The 23,765-nt window shown below is 39.3% G+C and overlaps 2 protein-coding genes across 16 annotated transcripts in view; both read left to right on the top strand.

Moving 5' to 3' along the window:
- The first annotated feature begins 91 nt into the window (after positions 1 to 91).
- NOL11 (nucleolar protein 11) lies at positions 92 to 12,048 on the top strand. Of its 2 annotated transcripts, XM_084492522.1 has the most exons (18): positions 92 to 262; positions 1,419 to 1,532; positions 2,267 to 2,323; positions 2,710 to 2,855; positions 3,125 to 3,182; positions 3,630 to 3,768; positions 4,170 to 4,367; positions 5,155 to 5,231; positions 5,975 to 6,098; positions 6,746 to 6,849; positions 7,124 to 7,201; positions 8,239 to 8,423; positions 8,680 to 8,805; positions 9,403 to 9,624; positions 10,103 to 10,181; positions 10,981 to 11,073; positions 11,351 to 11,458; positions 11,769 to 12,048. In XM_084492522.1, the coding sequence occupies exons 1-18, from the start codon at positions 113 to 115 to the stop codon at positions 11,880 to 11,882; spliced, it is 2,172 nt and encodes a 723-aa protein (XP_084348648.1). In that variant the 5' UTR covers positions 92 to 112; the 3' UTR covers positions 11,883 to 12,048. The 2 variants fall into 2 exon arrangements, with proteins under 2 accessions (XP_084348648.1, XP_084348649.1); XM_084492523.1 differs by lacking the exon at positions 7,124 to 7,201.
- A 1,443-nt stretch (positions 12,049 to 13,491) lies between these two features.
- BPTF (bromodomain PHD finger transcription factor) overlaps positions 13,492 to 23,765 on the top strand; it is a 57,104-nt gene continuing 46,830 nt past the window's right edge. For 6 of the 14 annotated variants that reach the window (XM_084492316.1, XM_084492312.1, XM_084492302.1 and 3 more), the window contains exon 1: positions 13,492 to 14,460. In XM_084492316.1, the coding sequence (XP_084348442.1) occupies positions 13,815 to 14,460 (646 nt within the window). In that variant the 5' untranslated portion in view covers positions 13,492 to 13,814. The remainder of the gene's footprint in view (positions 14,461 to 23,765) is intronic. The other 8 variants (XM_084492311.1, XM_084492314.1, XM_084492309.1 and 5 more) reach the window with 3 other exon arrangements.

Genomic DNA, 23,765 nt, shown 5'->3' with positions numbered 1-23,765 from the left:
TCGGCCATTTCCGCCGCCCCCCGGGGCCGAGCCGCACCGCGCATGCGCCGCGTGTCCCCCAGCCCTCCCCTCAGCCGCGGGGAGTCTCGCGAGAGGTGGCGGCAGCGCTAAGATGGCGGCGCTGTGCGAGGCCTTCACGCTCTGCGGCCTGGGGCCCAGCGGCGGCGTCGGGCAGGGTGGCGGGGTCCTGGCTCTGGAGCCGGGCCCCGGCCCCGACCACGTCCTGCTCACAGACCGCGGCAGGACGGCCACGCTCTTTAAGGTAACGCCCGGCACGGCACAGCCCCGCGGAGGCAGCCGCCGCCTGCTCAGGCCTGGGCCGGGGGCTCCGCGCAGCGCCTCAGGGGTGCCCCTGGGGAGCCCTCGCCCGGCCCGGCCCGGCCCAGGCGCCCGCTGCCCTCCCGTGCCTGGAGCCGGGGAGTGTGGGGGCCCCGTGGGCTCGGCGTGAGGGGGCCTGGCCTCGTTCCAGGCCTGACCGTGCCGTCTCCCCGCACCGGTGCTGCGCTGGCCCTGGGCGGTTGTTTGCTGGGCTGTTTTGCTCGTTTTCTCTCTCCGTTCCCAAGTCTCGCATCCCGAGGCAGCAGGGGATGTCGCGCTTCCTGGTGTGCAGGGTGACATGTGTTGTGTGCGGCTGTCAGCTGCCGTCCTGCTGTGGGGAGAGCCAAAGGTTTAGTGCTTGCAGCACACAAAATGAAAAAGTGCTGTTATGCTGGCTTTTTTGTAGTGCGTGTATCTATTTCATTGCATGAAACTTCATCAAACATTTTGTTTTTATCTTCTTTTTTGGCTGTCATGGTCATGGCACTAAGGATTGTATCCTAGCAAACTTATGATATAGTCTCTTTTCAGATATTCAGTGCCACTGCCTAGAACATGCAAAAATATAAGTGTATTGGTAAATATGTCCAACATAGACCTAGTCTGAGGAGAGGGAGATAAGCACCCTCAGAGCAGCAAAATCTAACTCATACGTAACGTGATTTTAGACAGTAAAAGTCATCATTCTTGATCTCAGCATATTGAAATGGGAATAGAAGAGGTGCTTTCCTGTGCATAATTATATTGGTGAGTAAAAGCAACTTATATTTGTGGCTAAAATTAATATTCGTGCCATGAATCCTACCTATGCTTCATGGCATAAGCCCATCTAACTGTAAGAAGTCAAAGATATTTCTCATGTGAAAAGAAGTTTTTAATTAATCTAGAGCTCTTTGATATTACCTTAAAATTTCTAGTATTAAAGTTAGCAATGCCCCGGCAGAAGTTCTGAGTCCTGTTAGCATACCAGTTTCCATATTTTAATGTTCTCATTCATATCTGGTGTGGCTAGGTTGTGTTTTCTTTCTGCTATGAGAGAAATCGCAAATGTGTACCGTGTTCTACTTTAATTGCCTGTCTGTGTCCTGATTTTTTTCTAGGTTTCGGATCAGAAGCCACTAGGTTGTTGGTCAGTTAAACATGGGCAGATTATCACAAGTCCAGTCGTATGCAACTTTGAAACTCATGAATATATAGCTGTTCATGATGACAAGGTGAGATTCTTCTCTTAAAGGGAAAAAAAATGTAGTGAGACTTCTGAGTGAATGAAGGTAGGGAAGAAGTTGGTGTTTAGTTAACTGGAAATGCGTGGAACTCTGCATAGTCTGCTTGGTGACATGAATGAACACCAGTTATGCAGTGGCCCTTTAGATACTGAAGCATTCCCAATGAAGAATGCCTCACGCATATGTTCTCAAAGAAGAAGTTACGTGTTGTATGAACAGTTTAGAGCTGCATGATCATTGTGTTGAAAAAGTTCAGACCTGCATCCTTGTCTTACAGTTAAACATTTCCTGTTTGTGCACCTCTGGTAGTGTTTACTCAGCACATGCTGAACATTCATTTGTTGTCATTCATGAAATGCTCTTCCTGACCTTTCATTGTTCTTAAAACATTCTCTTCCAGATCAGGTCATCTATACCTCGATCTGTCTCCAACACTTTAATCTACTGTCATTTAGAATTCTGCTGTATCTTTTTCTTAGCCTCATTCTTTCCTATCCTTTGTTTCAAGTTCAAGATCTCGAGCTGTATTTGTATTCCTGTTGTTTCTGTGTCAGCATCTTCCCCTGCAAACTTTCCAAGTCTGTTTTCGCTAAGTATTCACAGTAGCCTTAACTGTATACCTTCCTCCTGTGTTTCACTAACGTGCAATTGCTGTTATTTTGTATGATGAAAAGTCTATATGACTGTTTTATTGTGCTTAAAAGGCGATGCTTCTCTTTAAGGTTTTAAGGATATGGAAGGATGAAGATGTTAACTTGGACAAAGTATTTAAAGCAACGGTAAATTTCTTACATACGTTCACTTTTATGTTAACATCCTGAATCTTGCTAACTTTCATAGTGCTGGTAAAATCAGTGTGATTAAAGTGTAATCACATTGTGATTAGAGGTGTATAAATGGTTGTTTGAACTCCTTAACCTTAATTATGCTTTTTCTGATACCATTCAGAAATGTGCCATTCATTAGGATATTTTCATGGCTCTTTGTTAGTGATCTTCATTATTAATAGTGTTTCACAAAATTGGCATTATTGGGATCTTGCGGGTTCACTATCCTTATATTGCCCTTTATTGAAGGAACTCTTAAAAAATCCCATGCTAAACACTTGGCTTTCAAGGTACTGTACTGAAGAACATAGAACTCAATTTTTTTTTTTTCTATATAGCTTTCAGCTGATGTGTACAGAATACATTCACTGCCCCATGGGGATCCATTGGTATTGTTCAAAGGAGGTGGTGTTCGAACTTTAGATGTTCTTCTGGAAGCCCCACAACAAGAAATTGAAAACATTATCTCAGATGAAGTTATCAAGTAAGTGATACAACCTTAGGAATCTTCTTGATCAGAAGAATCGATGATGTTGCAAGTTATACCCTTTTTATGTGAAGGGAAGAGACATAATCTGAAGGTCAGGATACTGGGGTTGGTTTGTTGATTTTCTTTTTTAATGTGTTTATTTTACAGCCTATAACTTTTTTTATATACAGATATAAAAAAACATGAGACTGCCTAAGTAATATGATATGACTTAGGTATAGTCCCAGAATTTAGAAGAGGTTCATACAGCTTTTATTTCTTAGGTGGAGTGAAGCTTTCCTGGAAGGTCAGCAACCTGTCGTAATTTTCATTACTGAGAAGGTGAGTTGTTTTTATTCTGTTAAACTTTTGTAGCAGCAAATCTATGTTCCCCTTCTAAAAAAGATTACTTGTTTCACTGGATTTTAAGAGCTATAATGGAAAGCATTATCCAATCATAGTGTATAATCTCTGATACAACGGTTGAAGTTGTGTTGTTTCCAGGGCCAGGGAGCCTGGCTCTTAGAACTTCAGAGATCAATTAAGTTTAAAAACTATATACAATCATGTGACTTTTTACTTCCCTGTTTGTTCCTGTGAATTCATTTGTTGCATCAAATCAGAATTTGCTGTATGTACTTGAGTCAGCAAATACTTCTAAATTAGGCTGTGTGTTCCATAGCAAACATGAATTCCTAATTGTGTATGAGATTCTAAGTATAATCAGTACTAATATCCGAACTTGTGTTTTTCTTCCTTCTATAAAATGAAACTTTCTTGTTGTTTTAGGATGGGGATTTTTTTGTCTATGTACAGAAACTTAAGACGAACAGTCTACACAAACACAAGCTTGAACAACAGGAGTCATCTAATCCACTGAGTTTCACGGCATATATAAAAAAGCAAATTATCACACTTCTGTGTTTGTGTAAGTTATATTTTGTAACGAGATGTGATGATAAAACAAGAAATTACATGGAAAGACAAAGTTCTGATATCTGTGGATTACCGTTTCATTTTCTTGCTCTTCTCTGTTAAATGTTCTAAACCGGCAAGTGGTAGAATAAGTAATAAAACTCTCATAATGGTTGAATAGGCTTCCTGTTCTTAAATGTTATGGCTTGTACCTTAAAGATTTCCTGATAGCTGTGCTGTTCTGTTTTGTTTTTTTTTTTTTTTGCTTTGCATCATAACATGTCCTTTAAATATCATGTATTTCTTCTCGTGCTTGTTGGATTTTATTCCCTTTGGGGGTCTTCTAGCCATACCATATCAAATCACTTTTCCATAGTGACAGACGTAAAAAATGCCATTTCTTTTCTCTGACAGATTCCAATGACTCTGTATATAAGGTTCTGATACCTCTGCAGCAAAATGGTGAAGAGGAAGAGCAAATTCTGTCCAAGTCGCTACTACTAAACCTTTCAATATCTGGAAGTGTTCTAAAAGGAACTTCTTTGGTTGTTGTTGATAAAGACCATGTTGCAGTATTAGGAAGTCTAGCAGCATCTGGTGAAGAATCCAAAGGTAACTAGAAAAAACGTATGAATGTGTCTTAAGTTCTAAGACATTCTTAGAACAAAGCAACAGGTGTTTGTTTTTTGTTTTTGTTTTTAAACCAGGCAGAGCAGGAAATGATGGTCTTGATTCTTTAGTGATTGCTATAACTATTGCATTTTAAATGAAATAGTTTGCTCTTAAAACTAATGTATAGTTGAGCTTTGCAATTGAGAGCACTAGCCGAAAGGTAATGTTTACCTTCAGTAAATGCCATGGTGGTTTGTGAGATTAAACTTGCTGTTTCAGTATTTGCTTTCACAAAAGTATTTTGCCGTTAGCGAAACAACTGAGAATAAGCAGCAAGGGGAAGAGAAAGAAGGCTTTCTTTCTCTTTTCAAGGGGAAGGGAAAGAAGACATATGCAGGGGGAAATAAACCTGATATCCCATAAGAAATTGGTACCTAAAATAAGTGAAACAATACTTCAGTCTCATGGCTAAACTTTTGAAGTGTGGGATCACTAAAAGTTAGGCCACTGAACGTAGTATTTTGTGACTGGAAACTGCACTGACTGGTATCATTCTCATTACAGCTTCTTATTTGAAGCTCTTCAGTGGAAAGCTAAGTAGTCCTCAAATCTTTTTGTTAAGAGAGCTAACTGGAATGACACATTTCTGAAGATTTAATGCTTATTAAGCTGAGCTATTTTTGAAACAGTTATTCCTGTTTTCTGAAGTGTAGATAACAGAAAGCAGCAAAAGCAAATGTAGCATTTGTGTTGCTTTTGGATTTCTAACTTCTCTCATTTTTCCTAGAATGCCTAACAATATGGAATACAAAATTTCAGACGTTACAAACTTCAAAGGAACTGCCCCTGGGAACCAGTGGACAAGTGAGTACCATCTTTTACTTGTTGTCCTTAAGCTTTCATCTGATGCATTTAGCATAATAGTAACTAAGACAAGTGGGCTTCAGAGTTGCAGTTCTGTCTGGAAGAGCAGTAAATGGCAACTTCTGAAACAAAATTAGTATTGCCCAGCTGATTAGCTATTTTTGTCCGAATCTCTAAACAGGAGAGTGGTGGCCTTCGGCAGTATCTCTGGTAATTCAGTACCTTCTCACTTCTGTTGGCCTTGATTGTTTGGTGAGAACAGAATACCTAGTCAGTATCTATTGTGTTCAGACAATTTGAAAATGAGTGTCTGAATAATCCTAGGGCCTTTCTAAACAGTATTTCAGAATGTTCAGGTGTCAATTAATAATAAGTAAACTGACCCCTAATTAGTAAATGCACTAGTGAAATAGAATAGCTGACTGTTGTTGTCATTTTGTCAAAATTGCACAAAAGAGAGCATTTAAAAAATATATATCAAGTGAACTCAGTGCCTTGGAGCAGTCACTGTAAGGCATCCCTGGAAAATACTCAATAAAAGTGAGTATACACTCACTTCTGTGTTTAGAAGCAGTTGTTAATGAACGTGCTAAAAAATGTTAAAACTACCAAAAATAACTGCTAAAATCATCTGATCACTAACTTCTTACCGCAAAATTCAACTGAAAAGTCAAACATCAGCTTGTGCAGAAATGTGCCTCTTTACTCCTCTCCTCATTAACTATGTGTTTAATATTTTGTAGTTGTGGTGTTATGGGGAAAAATTTTTTTTTACTCATGGAAAAGTGCTAACAGTAGTTATGTACAAGTGTGAAACTTCATCCTTGGCAGCTGCTGTGGGAAAGCTCAAGGACAGTCAATCTTCTGGTAAGAATTTTTGTAATTACAGTGAGAAGATCTTTTAATAGGAAAGCTTAAGAACCTGTCTGAAAATTATTTTAACAGATTTTATAGAAGTATATTAAATCTTAACAGTGTATCCTGTTACCACCTGTTTAAATTCTGTCATTGAGAACATTTGTATTCTTCAATGTTTGAATTTATTGTGGCTTTACTTAAACTAAGTGTGATTCAAATATTGGCATTATTGAAAATGCTGAAGTGCCAGCTGCAAGCACGGAAAACAGAATAAAGAGTGTCTCTGATAAATTGTGTTTTCAAAGCACTTGTGACTAAATAGAGCAATGACAAACATAAACTTGTAAACTTTAAGAAACTATGGAAGCACATTTAACTTGATATTGCAGTGAAAATGATGCAAGCAATGTTCACAATAAATTGTGTAATAACATTTCTTCTACCAGAAGCTAAATGGGAAAACAGTATGTAACAAGTCTCATAGAATTACTCACTGCTGAGATAAAACAGGACATTTTCTTGGCAGAAAATTACTTGTATTACACTTTAAAATAAACAAACAAACAAACTGTTAAAGCACATTTATTAAAAATATAAATGTATTAACTTCTGATATTAAGTGTTAACTTCATGTACTTTCATTTTTGTGTTCACAGATATTTCTTCATTTGTAAACTGGAATACCCTTGGAGATGAAGAGCTTGTGGTTTCCTTTCAGCCACAACAGTCTACAACTCTAAAATCTGAATCCAAAATGACTGTAAGTTAATACAAGGAGTACATGAGGTTTTTTGGCTTGTATTAGTTTCTTCCCAACATCACTAGTCTTACTCTTTGGTAATATTGCGCAAGGGAATTTAACTCTGTATTTGTCTCTCATTGTTCCTAACGCTTTCTGGAACTGAACTGGCTAGTTGCTAAATTTAATCTCTGCAGCAAACTGACGCATGATGTTTCTGGTTATCTTGATTGAAATCCTTGAATATGTACTGTCTTTTTGGAGCTGAATAAAAACTTGTTTTTCTTTATTATAGTTAAGATCAAGAAGGAACAGTGTTACTAAAGTACAGTCAGATACCTCTAAAGTTGGGCAGATCTTAAAAAATATAAAAGTAAGTATACCAAATATCCTGAATTAGTTTTCAGGCACACTGAGAATATTCCAGGTGTCTCGTACTCTATTTTTTTCCATATCCTCTTGCATATCAAGCTGAAGAAGATGCCTTAAACAGTTGTGTTGGATGATTGCATTATTATTATGTAAGAATAGCATTTGGGCCTGATGAAATTTAAATCTTGTCTTGGGAATGTGTTATAGAACAGTGCAGTACAAGGCTCATAATAGCTGTCTGAGTTGTGAAACTTGAATGAATATGCTCTCTTGCAGTAAATAAAGTGAGAGGATATTTTTACCTGAACTCCACTTAACCTTTTTTTTTTTAGATTATTTTTTGTATTTGAAACTTTCTAGATATTTGTGATCTAGAAAGTCACAATGCTAGGAATTCCGCTATAAATATAGCAATAATCTGTCTATGAAATTGTAGAGTATTTGTCTCTAGGACTATCGCATGAAATAATGAAACATTGTAATGTGTTCAGAAAACAACATCCTAACTTGTTTTGAAAACAAGTAGGAGAACATACTTTACTACAGGTTATCAGACTTGGTTCAACATACCGTTTGATGTATTAGTATTGAAGTTGAGTCCCTGGATGCTGCTGAGCTTTAAATCATAAAATCCTTTGAGCTGAAAGGGACCTCTAAAGATCATCTAGTTCCAACCACCATGCTAACTGGTTAACATACAAGGTATGGTAGTTGCATATTCTGGTTTTACTTTTAAATCTCACTGCAATCTACGTCCCTTCCTGTGTGAACATACCTAAAGCTCAACTTTGGGCATCCTGGTAATATTACTGAAATAATAGGAGACAAAAAAGCTATTATTGAAAGATACTACTTACCTAACTTAAGAGTGAGTAATCGCTTTTGGTGCATATGCTTGGAACAGACTACCAAAATGAAGAGTGGGGAGGTTTGAATTTTTTAGCTTGAATTCCAAAGTCTTTCTACTTGGTCTAATTAGTAACAGTTCTCAAACATGTGCATTGTACACTGGAATTACATACTATTTCTTATTTTCAGGATACTTCTGCAACTGTAATTGAAGATGAATTAAGACAATTGCTGTTGAAAGCACAGATGCCAGATTTCCAAGCCACCATTGGATGTGTAATAACTGCTCTTATAAACAGGTGTAAAACAGATCCAGCGTTCTACCCTCGAAACTTCCTGTTACAGATGGTCCAAAAACGAGAGCTGTCTTACAGGTGACAATCCTGATTTTTTTAATTCAATTGTAAGGAAAAAAAACACTAGGAATTTGGTTCTTTATAAAGCACTCCTTGAATTATTAAGAGCTTATACATGGTTTATTTGCAAGTCTATTGCTTGTTTTCTGAAGAGGCTGACTCTTCCCAGATGTTTTTTTTTTGTTTAAAACAAGATTAATAGTTCTACCTTAGTTTTTATCATAGCTTTCAGTGGGTGTGAACTGTGCAGCCTATTCTTTTCATATTCTTACAGTTTGTGTCCAGACTTGATGGCTGTTGCTTTGGAGAAAAAAGATGTACATCTCTTACAAATCTGCTTGCAAAGGTTCCCAGATATTCCTGAAGAAATTACTTATGCTTGCTTGAAAGTATTCTTAAGGTAATTAAATGAACATGCATTTTGGTAACATTGCTGGCTTAAATGGCACATCCTTTTACACACATTGTTACAGATGTGTTTTCATTGCTTATCATACTTAATTGTCAGCTCTGGTTAAGAAGTCCATAAAAAGTTAACTCATTCATGTTCACCATAGTGTCCACAAAAAAAAGGTTCTCCAATCACAAGGATGAATTATCGACAACAAAGATAAAGATAAATTAATCTTTAGATACTGTAACCAAAAGAAAAGATAGTCTAAACTGTTTCTCTGGGCTTTCACAGCAAAAAGGTTTTTTTTTCATATTCAGAACATAAAATCTTGTTCATCACATGTCTTAGAAATGTCAAATATTTTTTAGTAACTTATATTGTTGGAATACATAAACAGAACATATATTTTTAAAGGTTAATAATAACAGAATACTAGCTATTCTCTTACGGCCTTTAGTCATTCTGCAAGACTTATATTTTGGTATTTGTTCTTACTTTTCTAGAAAACTTCAGAGTTAATGCATTATTGTGGGGCTGATGGCATCGCTGTTTTTAAAGCTAATAATAAAAGTATTAAATCTGTGTGGAATTTCTCTTCTACAGCGTTAGTGAGGACTATCTTGAAAGAACCGATGTGAATCTGGAATCTGTAATCTGTTACATTGATATTGACCCCAAGAATAAAGAAGTTAAGACTGAAGTTGTAGAAAATGGTTTCAATACTGAGCTGGAAGAAGACAGTTGTGATAATACAGTCTCAAAGGAAATGCATACGACAGATGATGTTGAATTCTGCCCTGTTGGACCACGAAAGGCAGCATTATTGTATCCTCTGCATTTAAATGATAGAAAGTCAGTGCAGTATGCATGTAGATGTCTGTTTAATGTTGCTTAAAATAATTATCTTCTGTTGTTGCCAAAAATTTCTAAGCAACTCTTGTAAGGAAAGTTTTTATATGTGGTTAAAAAGAAAAAGCTTAGAATATTAATATAAACTTCTAGAAAGTATACCAATTTAAATTTATATTAATATTAAAATATAGCCAAAAACTTTAAGACAATGGTTTGATGTTTCCCTGTTGAAACATATTAGTCGCTTACTTGCAGTAAACAGAACTGCATTCATACTAACTGTATTTTGATGTTTTACTTGTTATATTTATTTCATGATAGAAACACAGGAGGTATAAACAGCTATAACAGGATTTCATAATGCACAAGTACTTTAACTAGAGTTTATTTCAGTTTGCAGAAAATAGTATATTTTTTTTGTGATTATATTTTCCTCAATAATACTGCACAGAAATGCTGTTCTCCATTCAGCGTACAGTGAAACGTTTCTCTTGCCTCATCTGAAAGACCTTTCAGCTCAGCAAGCTGTTGTAAGTATATTAAAACAAAGAAGTTTAAATACTCTTATTGTTTGGAGGGAATGAAAGGGAAGAGTTCTTTTTCTTTTTTTTTTTTTTTAAATTATGTATCGGAAACTTGCAGCTCTTACTGGCATCTGAATCATACAAACTAGTACATGAAGATGAAAACAAGGAGACTAAGATTTATTTTTTTCCATATACATGTGGAAAAAAAATAACTTCTACTATTTTTATAATCTAACTTTAAAAATGTAAGAAAGAAACCCCATTTCTGACCAAGCCTACTTGAAAAATATTTTGATTAGTATCAGGAAAATATAGTACCTTTTCTTAATCTGGATTATATTAAAATAATGAGAAGTTAGAACCGACTAAACTATCAGAGGTATAAGAAATCTTTTGCCTTGTGCTCTGCAAAAGATGATGTTGACCTGATTCTGACCATTAACAACAACTTATTGGCTGCTGAAAGTGAAACTGGGACTAAAATTGTTACTGTTGGTTCTTCTTAGCAAAACTCATAGAAAATTCTGCACCTGAATTCAATTTCACTTGCACAAATGCTGGAACAGAGATTACTACTGAATGTCACTTTACACTGAATATTACTGAGTTTTCGAACTCCCAAGCCTATAGATGGTGGAAAAAATCCATGGAATTGATTTTTAATGCTTGGCTTAGAGGCATTTTGGAGGGGCGTGGGGGATGTTAAAAGAACAGCCTTAAAAAAATATTGCTGTGTGCAGGATAAAACTACTAGGTCTTGTACGTTTGTTTTTGAAAATCATTTTGACTTTTCTTCTTTTAGCTGTTTCTCAGGTACTTACACTACCTGTATGTGAAATGCAGTGAGAAAATTAATACCACTCTTCCTGGAGTGCTCTGCCCAACTATAAATCAGGTAAGAAACTAGTTCTAAGATTTCCTCCTTCAGTTTCTGTAGTGCGTAACTGACTGAGTAGCTGTGACTGTCTAAAATCAGCTGAGACCTACGTTCATTGCATAAGGTATTGTCTGTTAATACAAGCTGTATGGAGTCAGATATAAGATGCGTTTCTCCATCTGAAAATAAATACATTGCCTTAAAGTCTGAAAAAGTGCATTTTGTATAAGAAGTTAACAACTTGGAGTTCAGTTTGTAAAGCAAAACCTGTCTCACTCTGCTTGTTTATCTTCAGGTTATGGATTGGATGTGCCTGTTACTTGATGCTCACTTCACAGTTATGGTGATGCTACCAGAAGCAAAAGGATTGCTTTCAAACCTGCATAAGTTTGTGAGAGCCCAAGTAAGTTGCATCTCCTAGGATAATGATTTCATTTTAGTGTAGTTTCAAAATGTGACTGTTAAGATTATGCAGGGCAGGGTGGGAGTAGAACAACAAACATACAATTAAAAAAAAAAAAAAAAGTTTATTCTCTACTGTATGCTTATTCCTGAGCATGAAATGGCGTCTTCCTCATTTTGATCTCCAAAGCTGCTATGTTTACTTGGGTTGAATATCTGAAACTATGTAAAACAGAAGATAAATGCACAGTATAACTACACATGAGAAGAATTAAAACCAATTTTATTGTAAATGTCTTTTTTCTTTTTAGGTACGATTCTACTCCGAACTTAATAAAATTGAAGGAACTTTGCGAGAACTACAGAGAATTAAACACCAGAAAGACTCTCAGGCATATTCTATTGAAGTGCTGGAACTTATTTGAATATGAAATGAATTCTCAACGTTTATTTTATATTGATTCCTTTTATGACAAGGATGTATTAGCACTCCATATTGGGGATGTGAAAAGTTAAGTTTTCTATGTAGGGAAAACACGGTTACTCTAGCAACGTGGGGAGTTGTGTATTAAAAGCTCTTTTTTGACTGGATGAGACTTTCTTAAGTTTTCATATTTAATTACGATGTATGACTACAGGACCATCCTTTATGCCATCTGATTCTTGGCAAAGACAGTGGAGGAGAATGCGAAATAAATTACATATTGGATACAGCTGGCATGCTTGTGACATGACCAGTATTGGGTTGCGTGTCACACAGACATGTAAGTGAAGTGCTGAGAGAAAATGGGAATGTGAAGGCATTTACTTGCTGAAGACAACACTTTGGAGTTTCTGGGATCCTAAACTTGTGGAGATAATATGTATGAAAAAAAAGGCTGATAGTAAAAAAATGTAAGATGTTTTGTGTGCCATGGGCTGGCTCTCATTTTATACTGCTTTTGCTCAGGAAAGGTACCCTCAAATTCAAGTTCTGGTATTAGAAACCCCGTAAGGTAATTGGTTTGTGTAGACTTATAACCCTCTAGGGGCTCTGGCAAATTGGAAAATGAGGGAATACAAAATAGACGAAGCCCATCTCTGTCTCCTAGTGCTCCAGTGAACTGCAGGCACTTTTTTCAGAGAAAGTAGATTAAGCAAAGGGCGGGGCCCTGTGTGATCTTCCCTGTCTGTTTCACTTTATAGCAATTGTGGTGAGCTGCAATAGGGTTTTAATACCATAGAATCACCCAGGTTGGAAGAGACCTCCAACATCACCTCGTCCAACCACTGACTTAACACTAACAAGCCCTCCACTAAGCCATATCACCAAGCTCTCCCATCTCTTCCTAAAGGCTGAAGCTTTAAAGCACGGGCCCTGAACGTGGCAGGTGTTAGGGCTGGGGGGGAAGAGTTTGGCCGCCCCTTCAGGGCGGTGCAGGCGAGGGAAGCCCGTCCTGAGGGGCTCCCCGGTGGCTCCGCTTTCGGAGGGCGCTGCGGGGAAGGGGCAGAGCCCGGTTCGGGCCGGAGCGGCGGGGAGGGAGCCCCGCTGCCCACCGACCTGCGCGGGCAGCCGCCCCCTGAGGGATGTGCCGGCGGCTGAAGCCGTGGGGGGGGGGACGTGGAGCTGAGGGGGCGCCTCTGCTGAGGGCTTGGGTCGAGTTCGGGGAGAGAGGAGCGCTGCCGGGCGGCGTGGTGCAGGTGTGGGGGCGACGGGGCAGAGGGGACTGAGGGGCGTATGAGGAGGCTGAGGGGGGAACGAGGCGGCTTCAGCCGGGCGGCGGAGCTGAGGGGAACCGGGCTGAAGGGAATGGGGCTGAGGGGAGAGGAGGGGAGGGGGGGGCGACGGACAGCGGGACTGAGGGCAGCTCGTGCCAGGTGGCGGCGTGTGGCGGCCGGGGAAGCGGAGCGCTCCGTCCCGGCGTGAGGGGAAGGCGGCGGGCAGGGTGCTGAGGGGGCTTTGGAACGACCGGGGGGCGAGCGAGGGGCACGGAGCCTCCCGACCGCGCCGGCCCCAACATGGCTGTGGCGGGCGGCGGCCGCAGCGCCCCCTGGCGGCGGGCGGCGGGCGCGGCCGGTCACGTGAGGCGCTCGGGGCCTGCTGCCGCCGCCGCTTCCCCCAGTCAGAGCGGAGCGAGCCGAGGCAGAGACGAAGAAACAAGATGGCGGCCGGCGGCGATCCGGAGCGGGACGCCGGCAATTCGGATTGAGCCCTCGGCCCTCCCAGCTCGGCGGCCCCCCCTCCCCGGCCCGGAGCCCCTCGCAGGGGGGGGAGCTTCCCCGTAGCAGCCCGTCCGGACTCGGAGCGCCCTCCCGAGCCTCGCTTTCCCTCCCCCTTTCCCTTCCCCCCCCCCTCCCTTCTCGGCCAGCGCCCAGAGATGCGGGGCCGGCGAGGCAGGCCGCCCAAGCAGCAGCAGCAGCAGGCGGCGGCGGCCGGCGCTCAGGCGAGCTCCCCGGCTCCGCCCGCCCCCGCGGGCCCCATCGGGGGGCTGAGGTCCCGGCAGCGGGGCAGCAGCCGCGGCAGGTGGGCGGCCTCGGCCCAGGCGGAGACGGCGGGGCCCAAGCAGAAGGGGGCCGGGGCTGCCCAGGCCTCTTCCTCCGCCGGCGTCTCCCCCAGGGGGGGCAGCAAGAGGAAGGGAGGCGGCGGCGGCGGCAGCACCCCTGGTGGGGGAGGCAGCAGCGGTAAGGGTAGGGGCAGGGCTGGGGCTGGAGGAGCAGGGGGAGGAGGCGGAGGAGGCAGCTGCAACAGCCAAGGCAGGGCTGCCTCGTCCAGGAGGAGCATCAGCAAAGTGGTGTACGACGATCATGAGAGCGAAGAGGAGGAGGAGAGCATGGTGTCCGAGGAGGAAGAGGAGGGAGACCCCGAGGATAACCAGGACTCCGACGAGGAGGAGGAGGAGGAGATCATGGAGGAGGAGGACGACGACGACTCTGACTACCCTGAAGAGATGGAGGACGAAGACGATGCCAGTTATTGCACTGAGAGCAGCTTCAGGAGCCACAGCACCTACAGCAGCACCCCAGGTAGAGAGGCAGGGGGATGAACGGAAACGAGCCGAGGGCACCCCACAGGCTCCCTCTGGGTGTGCAGATACAATCCTCGTGTATTCTTCCTCCCGTGCGGGGACGGGAGGGATGCCTGAAGCACTCAGAGGGAGTAGGGGCATGCAAATTAACCGCTCGCAGCCCCACGGATGCAGGGAACATTAGAAGGTGCTTACAAACATATGCAGCGAGGGGAGGGAGGGAAGGAAGGAAGGAGGGAGGGCAGGACATGCTGTAACAAGGGGATGCTTTGCAAATATGCATGGTGATCCTGGTCACTGCAGAAACGCCTGGTACACCAGGACGTGTTGCAAACAGTATAAAAAGTGTACGGAGCGTTCGCTTAATACTTAAAAACAAGGGGAACGAGATGCATACCTTGCAAAGGGGTCGTTTCAAATTTGTGCAGGAAAGGATGGCATGTGCTTGTGAATATAACTTGCTGCTGAAAGGAAGCACATGCAACTTGGAGTGGCCTAGAAAACCCATAAGCACTGATAATTTGCAGGCTTTTGCAATCAGAGGTGTAACTGGAATCAGCATTTACTGGCTTTAAGACAAAACTAGCTTACCAAGGAGGGAAATGAGGTGCATTGTTCAAAATGGAGATTGCATTGTTATAGTTTGGGGAAAAGTGCACTGGGCCTCATTGCAAGGGTGTAAACCTAGTTTTAGTTAATAAGGCATTCTTAAACACGAAGATTAAAAGTTGGAGGTTGAGTCAAAAGTCTTGGCATTAAATTCTTAATTTATTTCAAGACTTGGCAACCTTTAAAACTCACGTTTGGCTTAAAGCTTTTTAAACATCATTGAGATTATATTTTAATTTTTTTTAACCTCTAGTAGGAAATTTGGGCGCAGTTCTTTTAAGGCCTATACTTCTGTTTGTCCATAATTAGTGCACTAGCTGTGTGGTTTTCAAGCTTCAAAATTTTTTTTATCTAAATTTTAACGCTTTGGGTTTATTTGAATTTATTCCAGAATGGAGCTCAAGTTTAGGATTTTTTTTTAAGGTCTCTGAACCAGGAGAGTAGTTAAATTTAGGCGTAGCCTAGGAGTGTTTCTGAATTGGACTACAGGATAGGAAACACTGCTGCTCTAGAAGTATTCGGCCCATTTGGAAGGGGGCAGGAACAGGTTGTTTGTGTAAATGCATTGCATCTTAAAAAAAAAAAAAAAAAAAGTGTAATTTTGAGTAGTTAGTTTTTTTGTTTTTGTTTTCGTTTTTTTGTTTGTTTTTTTTTTTAAGGGGGAAATACTGACTACTAAATGTGTCATTTGGTTTTATTTTAGTGAGTTAGTGGTATCAGCCTTTATAACTATAACAGACTTCATAACAGTTCTTTAAAAAACTGTGTGAATGCAGTTGCTTTTCAGTCTGCATACCTATACACAGGAATTTAGATTAATTAAAAAAAAATCATAATTATTTATTTACTTTAGAAATTGGGGGTTAATTTTAGTTTAATTTGGTTGTAGGCCAACTCTAACAAGTACTTTATATATTTTTTAATATTTGTTACTTAAGTTTGAGGTGTAGCTTTGCAGAAGAAAAAGGTCTGTACTTTCTTGACTTTTGGCTCTATTTTCTGTTCTGGTAACTTTAATTTATTTATTTTTGGTTACTTGGTAACTGTTTTGAGAGCCCTTTTGTCAGGGAAGGAATATTTTATGATTTTAATTGGCTAGGTCAGGAAAGTATCTTTGACATGAACATCCAGGTTTAAAATGAATTCTGCGAAGTATGGGTGTATTCAATTTTTGAAATGTACTTAAGAGTTTTGGCAAATAAGATAGCTCTGTGTTCATTGTTGTGCAAGCATAGACAGGTTTTATGTGGTATTTAAGTATATCAGAAACCATTTTGGTAATTTATATGGTTATTTTTTACTTCATCAAGGTGACTACAGTTAACTTTAGGAATAAGTGTAAGTGTAAGCTTTTTCATCCTTGTGTGCTTTTCTTAAACTGAGTGTTGATAGTTAAAATATCAATCTTGTTGTTTTGGCTTTTGCTGGCAGTTCTCATTTAGCTCAGTGTTGGCCTAAAGGCCTCTCTCTTCTCACTTTTGCAAGGAGGAAGGTGCAAACTTTTCACTTGATGAGCTCAGTCTGTCTTGTTTCTGCTGAACAAATGCCTACATTGTGATTTTGGCACCGATTGAAATCTTGGTCTTATCATAATCCAAGAAGAGACACTTGACATTAGAACAGGTTTAATAGGCAAGAAAAAGATCCATGTAACCTCTGTATCATTTTATCTGACAGTGGCCAGCACAGAGAAAGCATTACAAGTAGGGCAAGCACACAGCGATACACCTCCAGAGCACCTTCCCAGGCTCCAGTGCTCTTTGACCCAGGTGCATTCAAAGCCAGAATTGGTTTTCATATATTTTTTCTTCTTTCATATATTTGTCTTGAAACGAGATAAATTGTAACATACAGCACCAAAGTTCCTGTAGTTAATGGTGAAGCTTGAAGGACCATCTCCTTTGTTTTAAACTGCCCCAACAGAATCGTGCTGTGCACACTGGTTTGTTTTTGTTTTCTTTTTCTCCTAGAAGAGACGAGGAGCGATTGTTCTCTACTTATCTCCTCTAGATCACTTGCAGCCTGAATTGCTGCAACCATCAGGATGGGGCTCTGGGGGCTGAGGAGTTCATTTTTTTTAAAGCAGGGTATTGAAAAATTGCAATACCAAATTGTCCTACCAGCCAAGATTTTGCATTTAAATCGCATCCAATTTAAGTAATGGAATATTTACGTTTTTTCAACCTTACATTCTTAACAACGGATTAAAAGTGCACAGTGCAATGTCTCTGGCCAAGTAAGGGTGGATTCTTGTGCTCTGTGTGATGCTTACGATACATCTCAGACTTGATTAACTATTACTCTAGCATTATTCAAGCATTTAGGGAAAGAAAATCTTCAAAATGATAAAATGTCTTCAATGTAATGCTTAATAGTGGTGTAGTTAAAGTTTGTGTGAATGAGTATGATGTTTGATTGCTTTCCCTTCTGCTGGATAGACCTTTGGTAGAAGGATTTTTCATGGCATGTTCTTTCTCCGTTATCTCTTTGTATCCCCAGAAGTGTAGATACACTTTTAGGATGGATATCCCATATACCTTGTCACTGAACTTGTTTGCAGTTACCTGTTTGCTGTAACTTCTTATTTAGGCTTGTCTCAGTTGCATTGTTTTCCACACATTGCAGGGTTTTAAAAGAAGGGTTTAATGAAGGCGCCTAGATAGCCCCCTTTTTTTAATGCTTTTTCATCAAAAACTTGGAAAACTAGCTTGAGGAAGAGCTGCATATCTAGATTTGGGCTGAGATAATCATTAGTCTACCAAATTAATACTCAACAGTAGAGTTGAGTGAAACAATTTGTCATTTAAGAAGCTTTTTTTTTTTTTTTTTGGATGGATGTTGCTGTCCCTGAGCATTACAGTGATCGACCATCACTGTTGTTAACCAGTTACTTCGCTTTGATCTTCAGGATGAAAGAATTTAACTGGAGACTAGGTGCAGTATTTAGTGTGTCTGTAGTAATTTTATATTTAAAATATCTTTATATCTTTGTGCTCCCGAAGAGTTAAGTGGAGACGTTGAGATGCAGTAGTAAGATACGCAGCCTCTTTTGTTTGTTGTGGGAGAAGATTTGCCAGCCCCCCGAACATTTTACCGGTTCTCTAAATCTGGCATGCTGTTATTTTACAGTTGAAGATCCTAAACTTTGATATCTATCGCTAGTTCATCCAGCTAATCATGAAAAATGTGGAAGACAAGTTCAAGTCCTGGCAAAGAAGTGGTTTAAAAGGCCAAGCTAGTGGCTTGTTCTGCTGTACAGACATGCAAATTTGCATTTTATCTGAAGGGAGTATTTGTCAACATTTTTGTAAGCAATTCTGTGCAGCAAATGCCGCACACTATCAAATTATGTACATTTTTAAGGGTAAAAAGGTAAAATAACTTGATGCACCGCAGGTGGTTCTGTGGCACAAACTCCTTTGTAGGTCTGCAGTAAAATTTCCTAACTGACCTTTGTGTTGTGTAAAACTATCACACAGTGAGTAAGTGGATTTTAGTGGAATCGGGGAGGAGCTCTTGGGGCTACTAACTTCGGAAATTGGTTAGAGCGTATCCGGAGTGTGTCCCAGCTAAGAAATTGTCTGTCAGAATGTTCCTGAAAATGGGTACAATAATACTTCTTAAAAAATTACTATAATTTGCCTGGATTCTAGGCACAAAAGAAGTCTGAGTACTTCTTAGAATGGCAGTGTGGAATTTCATTTGGTATGTGTCTTGCACTATCCAAATGTTAAATGGTTATCCAAATGTTAAAACGGTGCTTTAGGATATAGGAATTTTATATTCTGGGTTCCTACTGAGATCACAGTGATGACTCTGATGTTGAAAAATCACATTTCTAATGTACAATCAGTAGAAGAAGGCCATTTTAATGTACAATCATTAGAGAGCTCCTGTTTGATTTAGAAGTACACTGATGGGTACAAAATGAAAAAACAAACCATCTCAGAAGCATCCAACTAGGTTTTTAAAGAATATAGAGACCTAGTTCTGCACAAAACAAGGCAATAGTCGTCCTTAACTCAGGAGCACATGTCGAGAATTTCTGTGAGATGAGTGCTCTCGGGATCTAGTCTAGTAACTGGTTATTTTCTCCTCTGTGATTCAACTTGCTAAGCTTTTATGGGGCTTGGTATGGCTCATTTTTAATGCTGGCTTAGATTGTTAAATTTAAGCTGTTTGGATTTTTCCTTTTTCCTGGCAAAATAAAGAACTCAGGTACAACTGTTGTGGAGCAATATTCAAATTGGAGTTGCATGTAAGAACAGAGTTACAGATGCATCTTATTTCTTCAGAAAATAAAATCTGGAACTGGTTATTTAACTTACGAATATTAGAAACATGCTGGTTGTCCTGTAGACATTTTCTAAAGGAGTTTTGAAAAGTGTTTTGAAAATTTTGGCCCATCCTAGGAGAATTTTGATTTTTCTGTTTTTGGTACCGCTTCTCATAAATTGTTCTCATCTTAAACTAATTCCTTTTCATCATTTTTTCCTTCTCTGGTGTCAGCTGAGCAAAAGCTTTCCCAGGAGGTCGACTTTTAATTAAGGAACCAGTTTGGGTCTTGCTGTGACAAACCTTTAGCTATACTCAGGTTTTGCATTCTGCCATGTGGGGAGGGATGAAAAAAAAAAAGTTTTCTTAGCATTTTTATCAAATGTTTTCAGTGATGTCTGGCAAGTCCTTGTGTGTTGCTGGACATTCTCATTTGAAACTCGAATGGTGCAGAGTAGCGTACAGGGTAGGAAACGCCCAATTATTGTAGGTTTATTAAAACCTAACATAAATAAGACCTTGGGTTTAGGAGAGTGGTCAAAAGCCAGTGTTTCTAGGAGGAAGTAGACTACTCATGCTTCCAGGACATTGTATAATTGCCAGTGTGTTGGTCTTTATGTTGGGAGGTTTCTGTAGTGACTCAGGCACTGAGGCACAAAACGAACCCAGTTCTATTTTACTAACGAAGGAGGTTCATATAGTAGTAGCACAGTTTGAGTGAAATCGTGGAACTTGAAGCCAGAATTTATTTTTTCTTCTTCCTGCGAACAAATTGAAAACCTTTCTACTTGCTGGCATTAATTATTTGGAGTGTGCCTTTGAGGTTTTTTCTTGTTCTTTTTTTTCTCCCCTTCTGTGACAGATAAGCGAAGTATCTGAAACTCTGCAGCCTGCCTTTTCTTCTCTTTTTACTCTACCAAGTTTATCCTCTCCATTGCAACCATGAACACAAGCTCTAAGCAGGAGTCTTGGTTTCTAAGTGCTGAGAAATTGTGAGGAGGGAAGAATTTTAAGAGAAGAGAAATGACACTAGATGTGAGCTTTCTAGGCAAGAAGTGCTGGAGCCAGTGTTTATTTTTAAGGTCACGCTAGTGCAGCTACCACTCTCCCTGTTTAAACAAGACAGTGGCTCTGGCAGAATATTTCCTATATAGAACCTCCATTTCCCTGTCCATTACTTGAAATATGTTGGGCTGAAAAGCTGTGTTTACTACCAGTGTCCATCTGGAGTGAAAGGTTATGTAAGTGAGACGAGGCACAATTGGATTGTTGTGATTTTTTTGTTAGGCTGTGTGTGTATGGGAGTCAGAATACAACTAAAGTACAAAGCATCAAAGTCATATTTAGTCAGTATAAATTTTCAATATTCTGGACATGGATGCAAATAGTTCATTCAAATCCTGTTTAAAAACTGGCTACGTAAAATAGGAGATTTGTTAAAGATAGTGGGAATATTTTTTTTAAGTTCCATATCCTCCTTTGATAAAGAGTTAATGAGTAGATATAACTTTCAGTCTGTAAATGAAAATGGAGATGATTTTTTAGTCGTTTTCAACTCCTAGTGATTTCTAAATTTCAAAACAAGCCAGCATTTAAACCAAACAAGATGAATAGACTGGAATAATAAACAAAAATACAGCAAGAGTTTTTTAAAAAGACTTTATTTTTTGAAGTGCTTCATTAAATCCTGATTTTGGGTGCTCAGCCTGTTACTTCACCAGTTCAGTGACTTCATTGTATTTCAAATATCATTAGTGGGTTTTGCTTGAATATTTGTAATATAAATTATTTTAATAGATTATGGCAAGCGTAGACTGTAATTATCAATATCTATAATTAAATATGCCATATGAATAAAATTGTTTACTCTTTAATCTTAATTACAGGCAGCTTTTCAGCTAAAGAATTCAAAATAGGGAGAGGCAAGTATTGCAGGCTACTTCATCACTTTTGGAGACGACTAGGGAAGGAATGAGATTTAAGAGAAGTATATGCTAGATAAAAAGTATAATTCTGAGACACTCAAAATGGTCTGGGTGCTACAAGTAGTACAGTCATGGCAGCAGGAAGCTATTGGCAGTTCAATTCATCCTTCCAATTAAGCTATGGAATTTGAATGGAGTAGAAGTGGACATTTTCTTACTTCGTTCTGGCCGAAATGTGAAAGTGGAATTTGATTCAGGGATCTGGTTAATATGTAGAAACTAATTTGAAAGTATAGAGTTTATGTTAAAAAACCTTGAGTCTACTTTGGGAAACTTCAGTGTGAGCAGATAGACTTTCTTTAATTAAGGTAAGATATACCTAGATACAGTGCGATGTCTAGTCCGGTGGTGATGGTGCTTAAAGGAGAACTTCTTCTAGTACACCTGCTCTGGAATCCTCTTGATTTTTCTTATTTCAGACCAAGTAGTCTGATATTACCAAATATTACATTTTCTATGTAAAACAAACAAAAAAACTTGAAGCTATGAGAAGGAAATTCTAAAGTTGGTAAATCTTTCAGGCAAATAATAAAAATTATTTATCCAAATCTATTCAAACTATACCAAGCTGAATTGAGAAATATTAATAGCAATAGGTGATACAGTAATATAAATTTAAGAAAAGCCAACTCCGTTTTTTTTTGAGTGCTCAGTGTAGTCATTGCACTGAGTTTACATTATGCTGTTTTACTTCCATATACTATTTAAAATACATGAATGTGATGCACATATGCAGTATCCCAAATCAAAATGCATGTTTAATAGTATGTAATCTTCCACTGTACAGCCTATACAAGTTTGCACCTGTCTCAAACACTTATATTGAGGTCATTAAACTAATTACTTTTTAATCAATTTAATTAAATTTCACTTAACATATTTTCTTACAGATAGCGTTCATGTTTCCATATGGAAGGCAAAAATCCATGACAATTGATGATTACAAAAATTGCCAAGTCCCAGACTCTCTTTTATTTATATATATATATATTCTGACCATACCATATTTAAAGAGACCAAAGCATTTTTTTTTGTCTGATAATGACTGTCAAATTCAGGCAGTGGATGGCTTTTTCAGAGAATACTGTATGTTTGAAAATGACTTATTTTTAGGCACATTTTACATTATCACACCGTGTTAGAAAAGAGCTAGAAAAGTTGGATGAGTTTATTGTAGTTAAAAAAATTTCTCAAAATTTGGGGAATTTTTCTTTAGTGTCTGTGAAGAGCAGTTTGCTGAATGTGAACTGTGAGCTTCAGAATCTTTCACAGAGGCTGATACTTCATTTAAGTAGTGTGAACTGTATGGATTATCAGCAGCCTACAGAGAAACAGCACTGAAGTAATTGTTATCAGAAGTACAAACGACCCTGAAGTTGTTAATTGGAGTCCCAAACTGCAATTCTTAATTCCGAAGTGCCAGAAGTTGTAATTTTTTTTTCTCCCCTCTTCACTTGCTTATGCTAGTAGCAAGGGAATACACTCAACCTATAAAATTAGACAATTTCAGTACAAACCAGACTATAGCACTTGCTATTGATACCATATTTAGTTGGCCTATACCTTTAATTGCAGTTCACCAGCCATTTAGAGTGCACTAAGATTTATGAGCCCCTTGCCAAAGGGCATCTTATCATTTTCAACTGGAGATTAGGCTTTGTTTGTTTGTTGTAAAAGGTGTCAGGGGTGGTTTCTTGAGATTAGTTTACACATCAAACTATAAGATATTTAAGCGCAAACTGTTTGGAATTTCGTAATTTCCAGATCACATCTTGTGATTCTCTACTCGACTCCAAGTTCTGTTCAAACTAGATACAGCAAGTATCAGTAATGAATTGAAAGTGAAATTGGGGAGGGAGGGAAGCACAGAAAGATCTGAAATACCTAGCAGCCAAACCATTCAAGAGAAATATGTCTGGGTACTATTTCTTTCTAAAATATTTTGCATCTTTGAATACTTTCCTTGTTTAGCTCTGGAAACCAGATTATATGCAGTCCAGAGTTGTTCAAAGCAGCTCAGTGTCTGAAAGGAGAAATTAGTTGGAGCCCTTGAGATATGGCGTGTGATTTATGGTATGGATTGGGAGCGTTGAGTGATAGGATATAATAACTGTGCTGCATACCATGGGACATAACATAAGCTTCTCAAATGAAGCATGCATTTTATAATGCAATATTTTTCCTTATTGTCTAACCTATTAGATATTAAAATTCCCTTTGAAATTTCTGTGCTTTGTGCCAAAACAAACATGAAAATATGTAAGGTGATTTAAATAGAAGGTGAAGAGTGGTGTGAATAATACAGTCAGCTGATTACATTGTTCTTGAACCGAAGTACTATACTTTGTTATGGTATTTACTGATGTACTTTGTGTCCTGATAACATTTTTGTTATATAGCTGTAACTGGATTAGTGCACCTCCTTTTCAAAAGG

Source organism: Aythya ferina (assembly GCF_964211825.1).
Source record: "Aythya ferina genome assembly, chromosome: 18".
In the NCBI taxonomy this organism is placed as follows: domain Eukaryota; kingdom Metazoa; phylum Chordata; class Aves; order Anseriformes; family Anatidae; genus Aythya; species Aythya ferina.
Note: the sequence above shows the minus strand (reverse complement) of the source record. Positions and strands in the feature narration are given on the sequence as shown.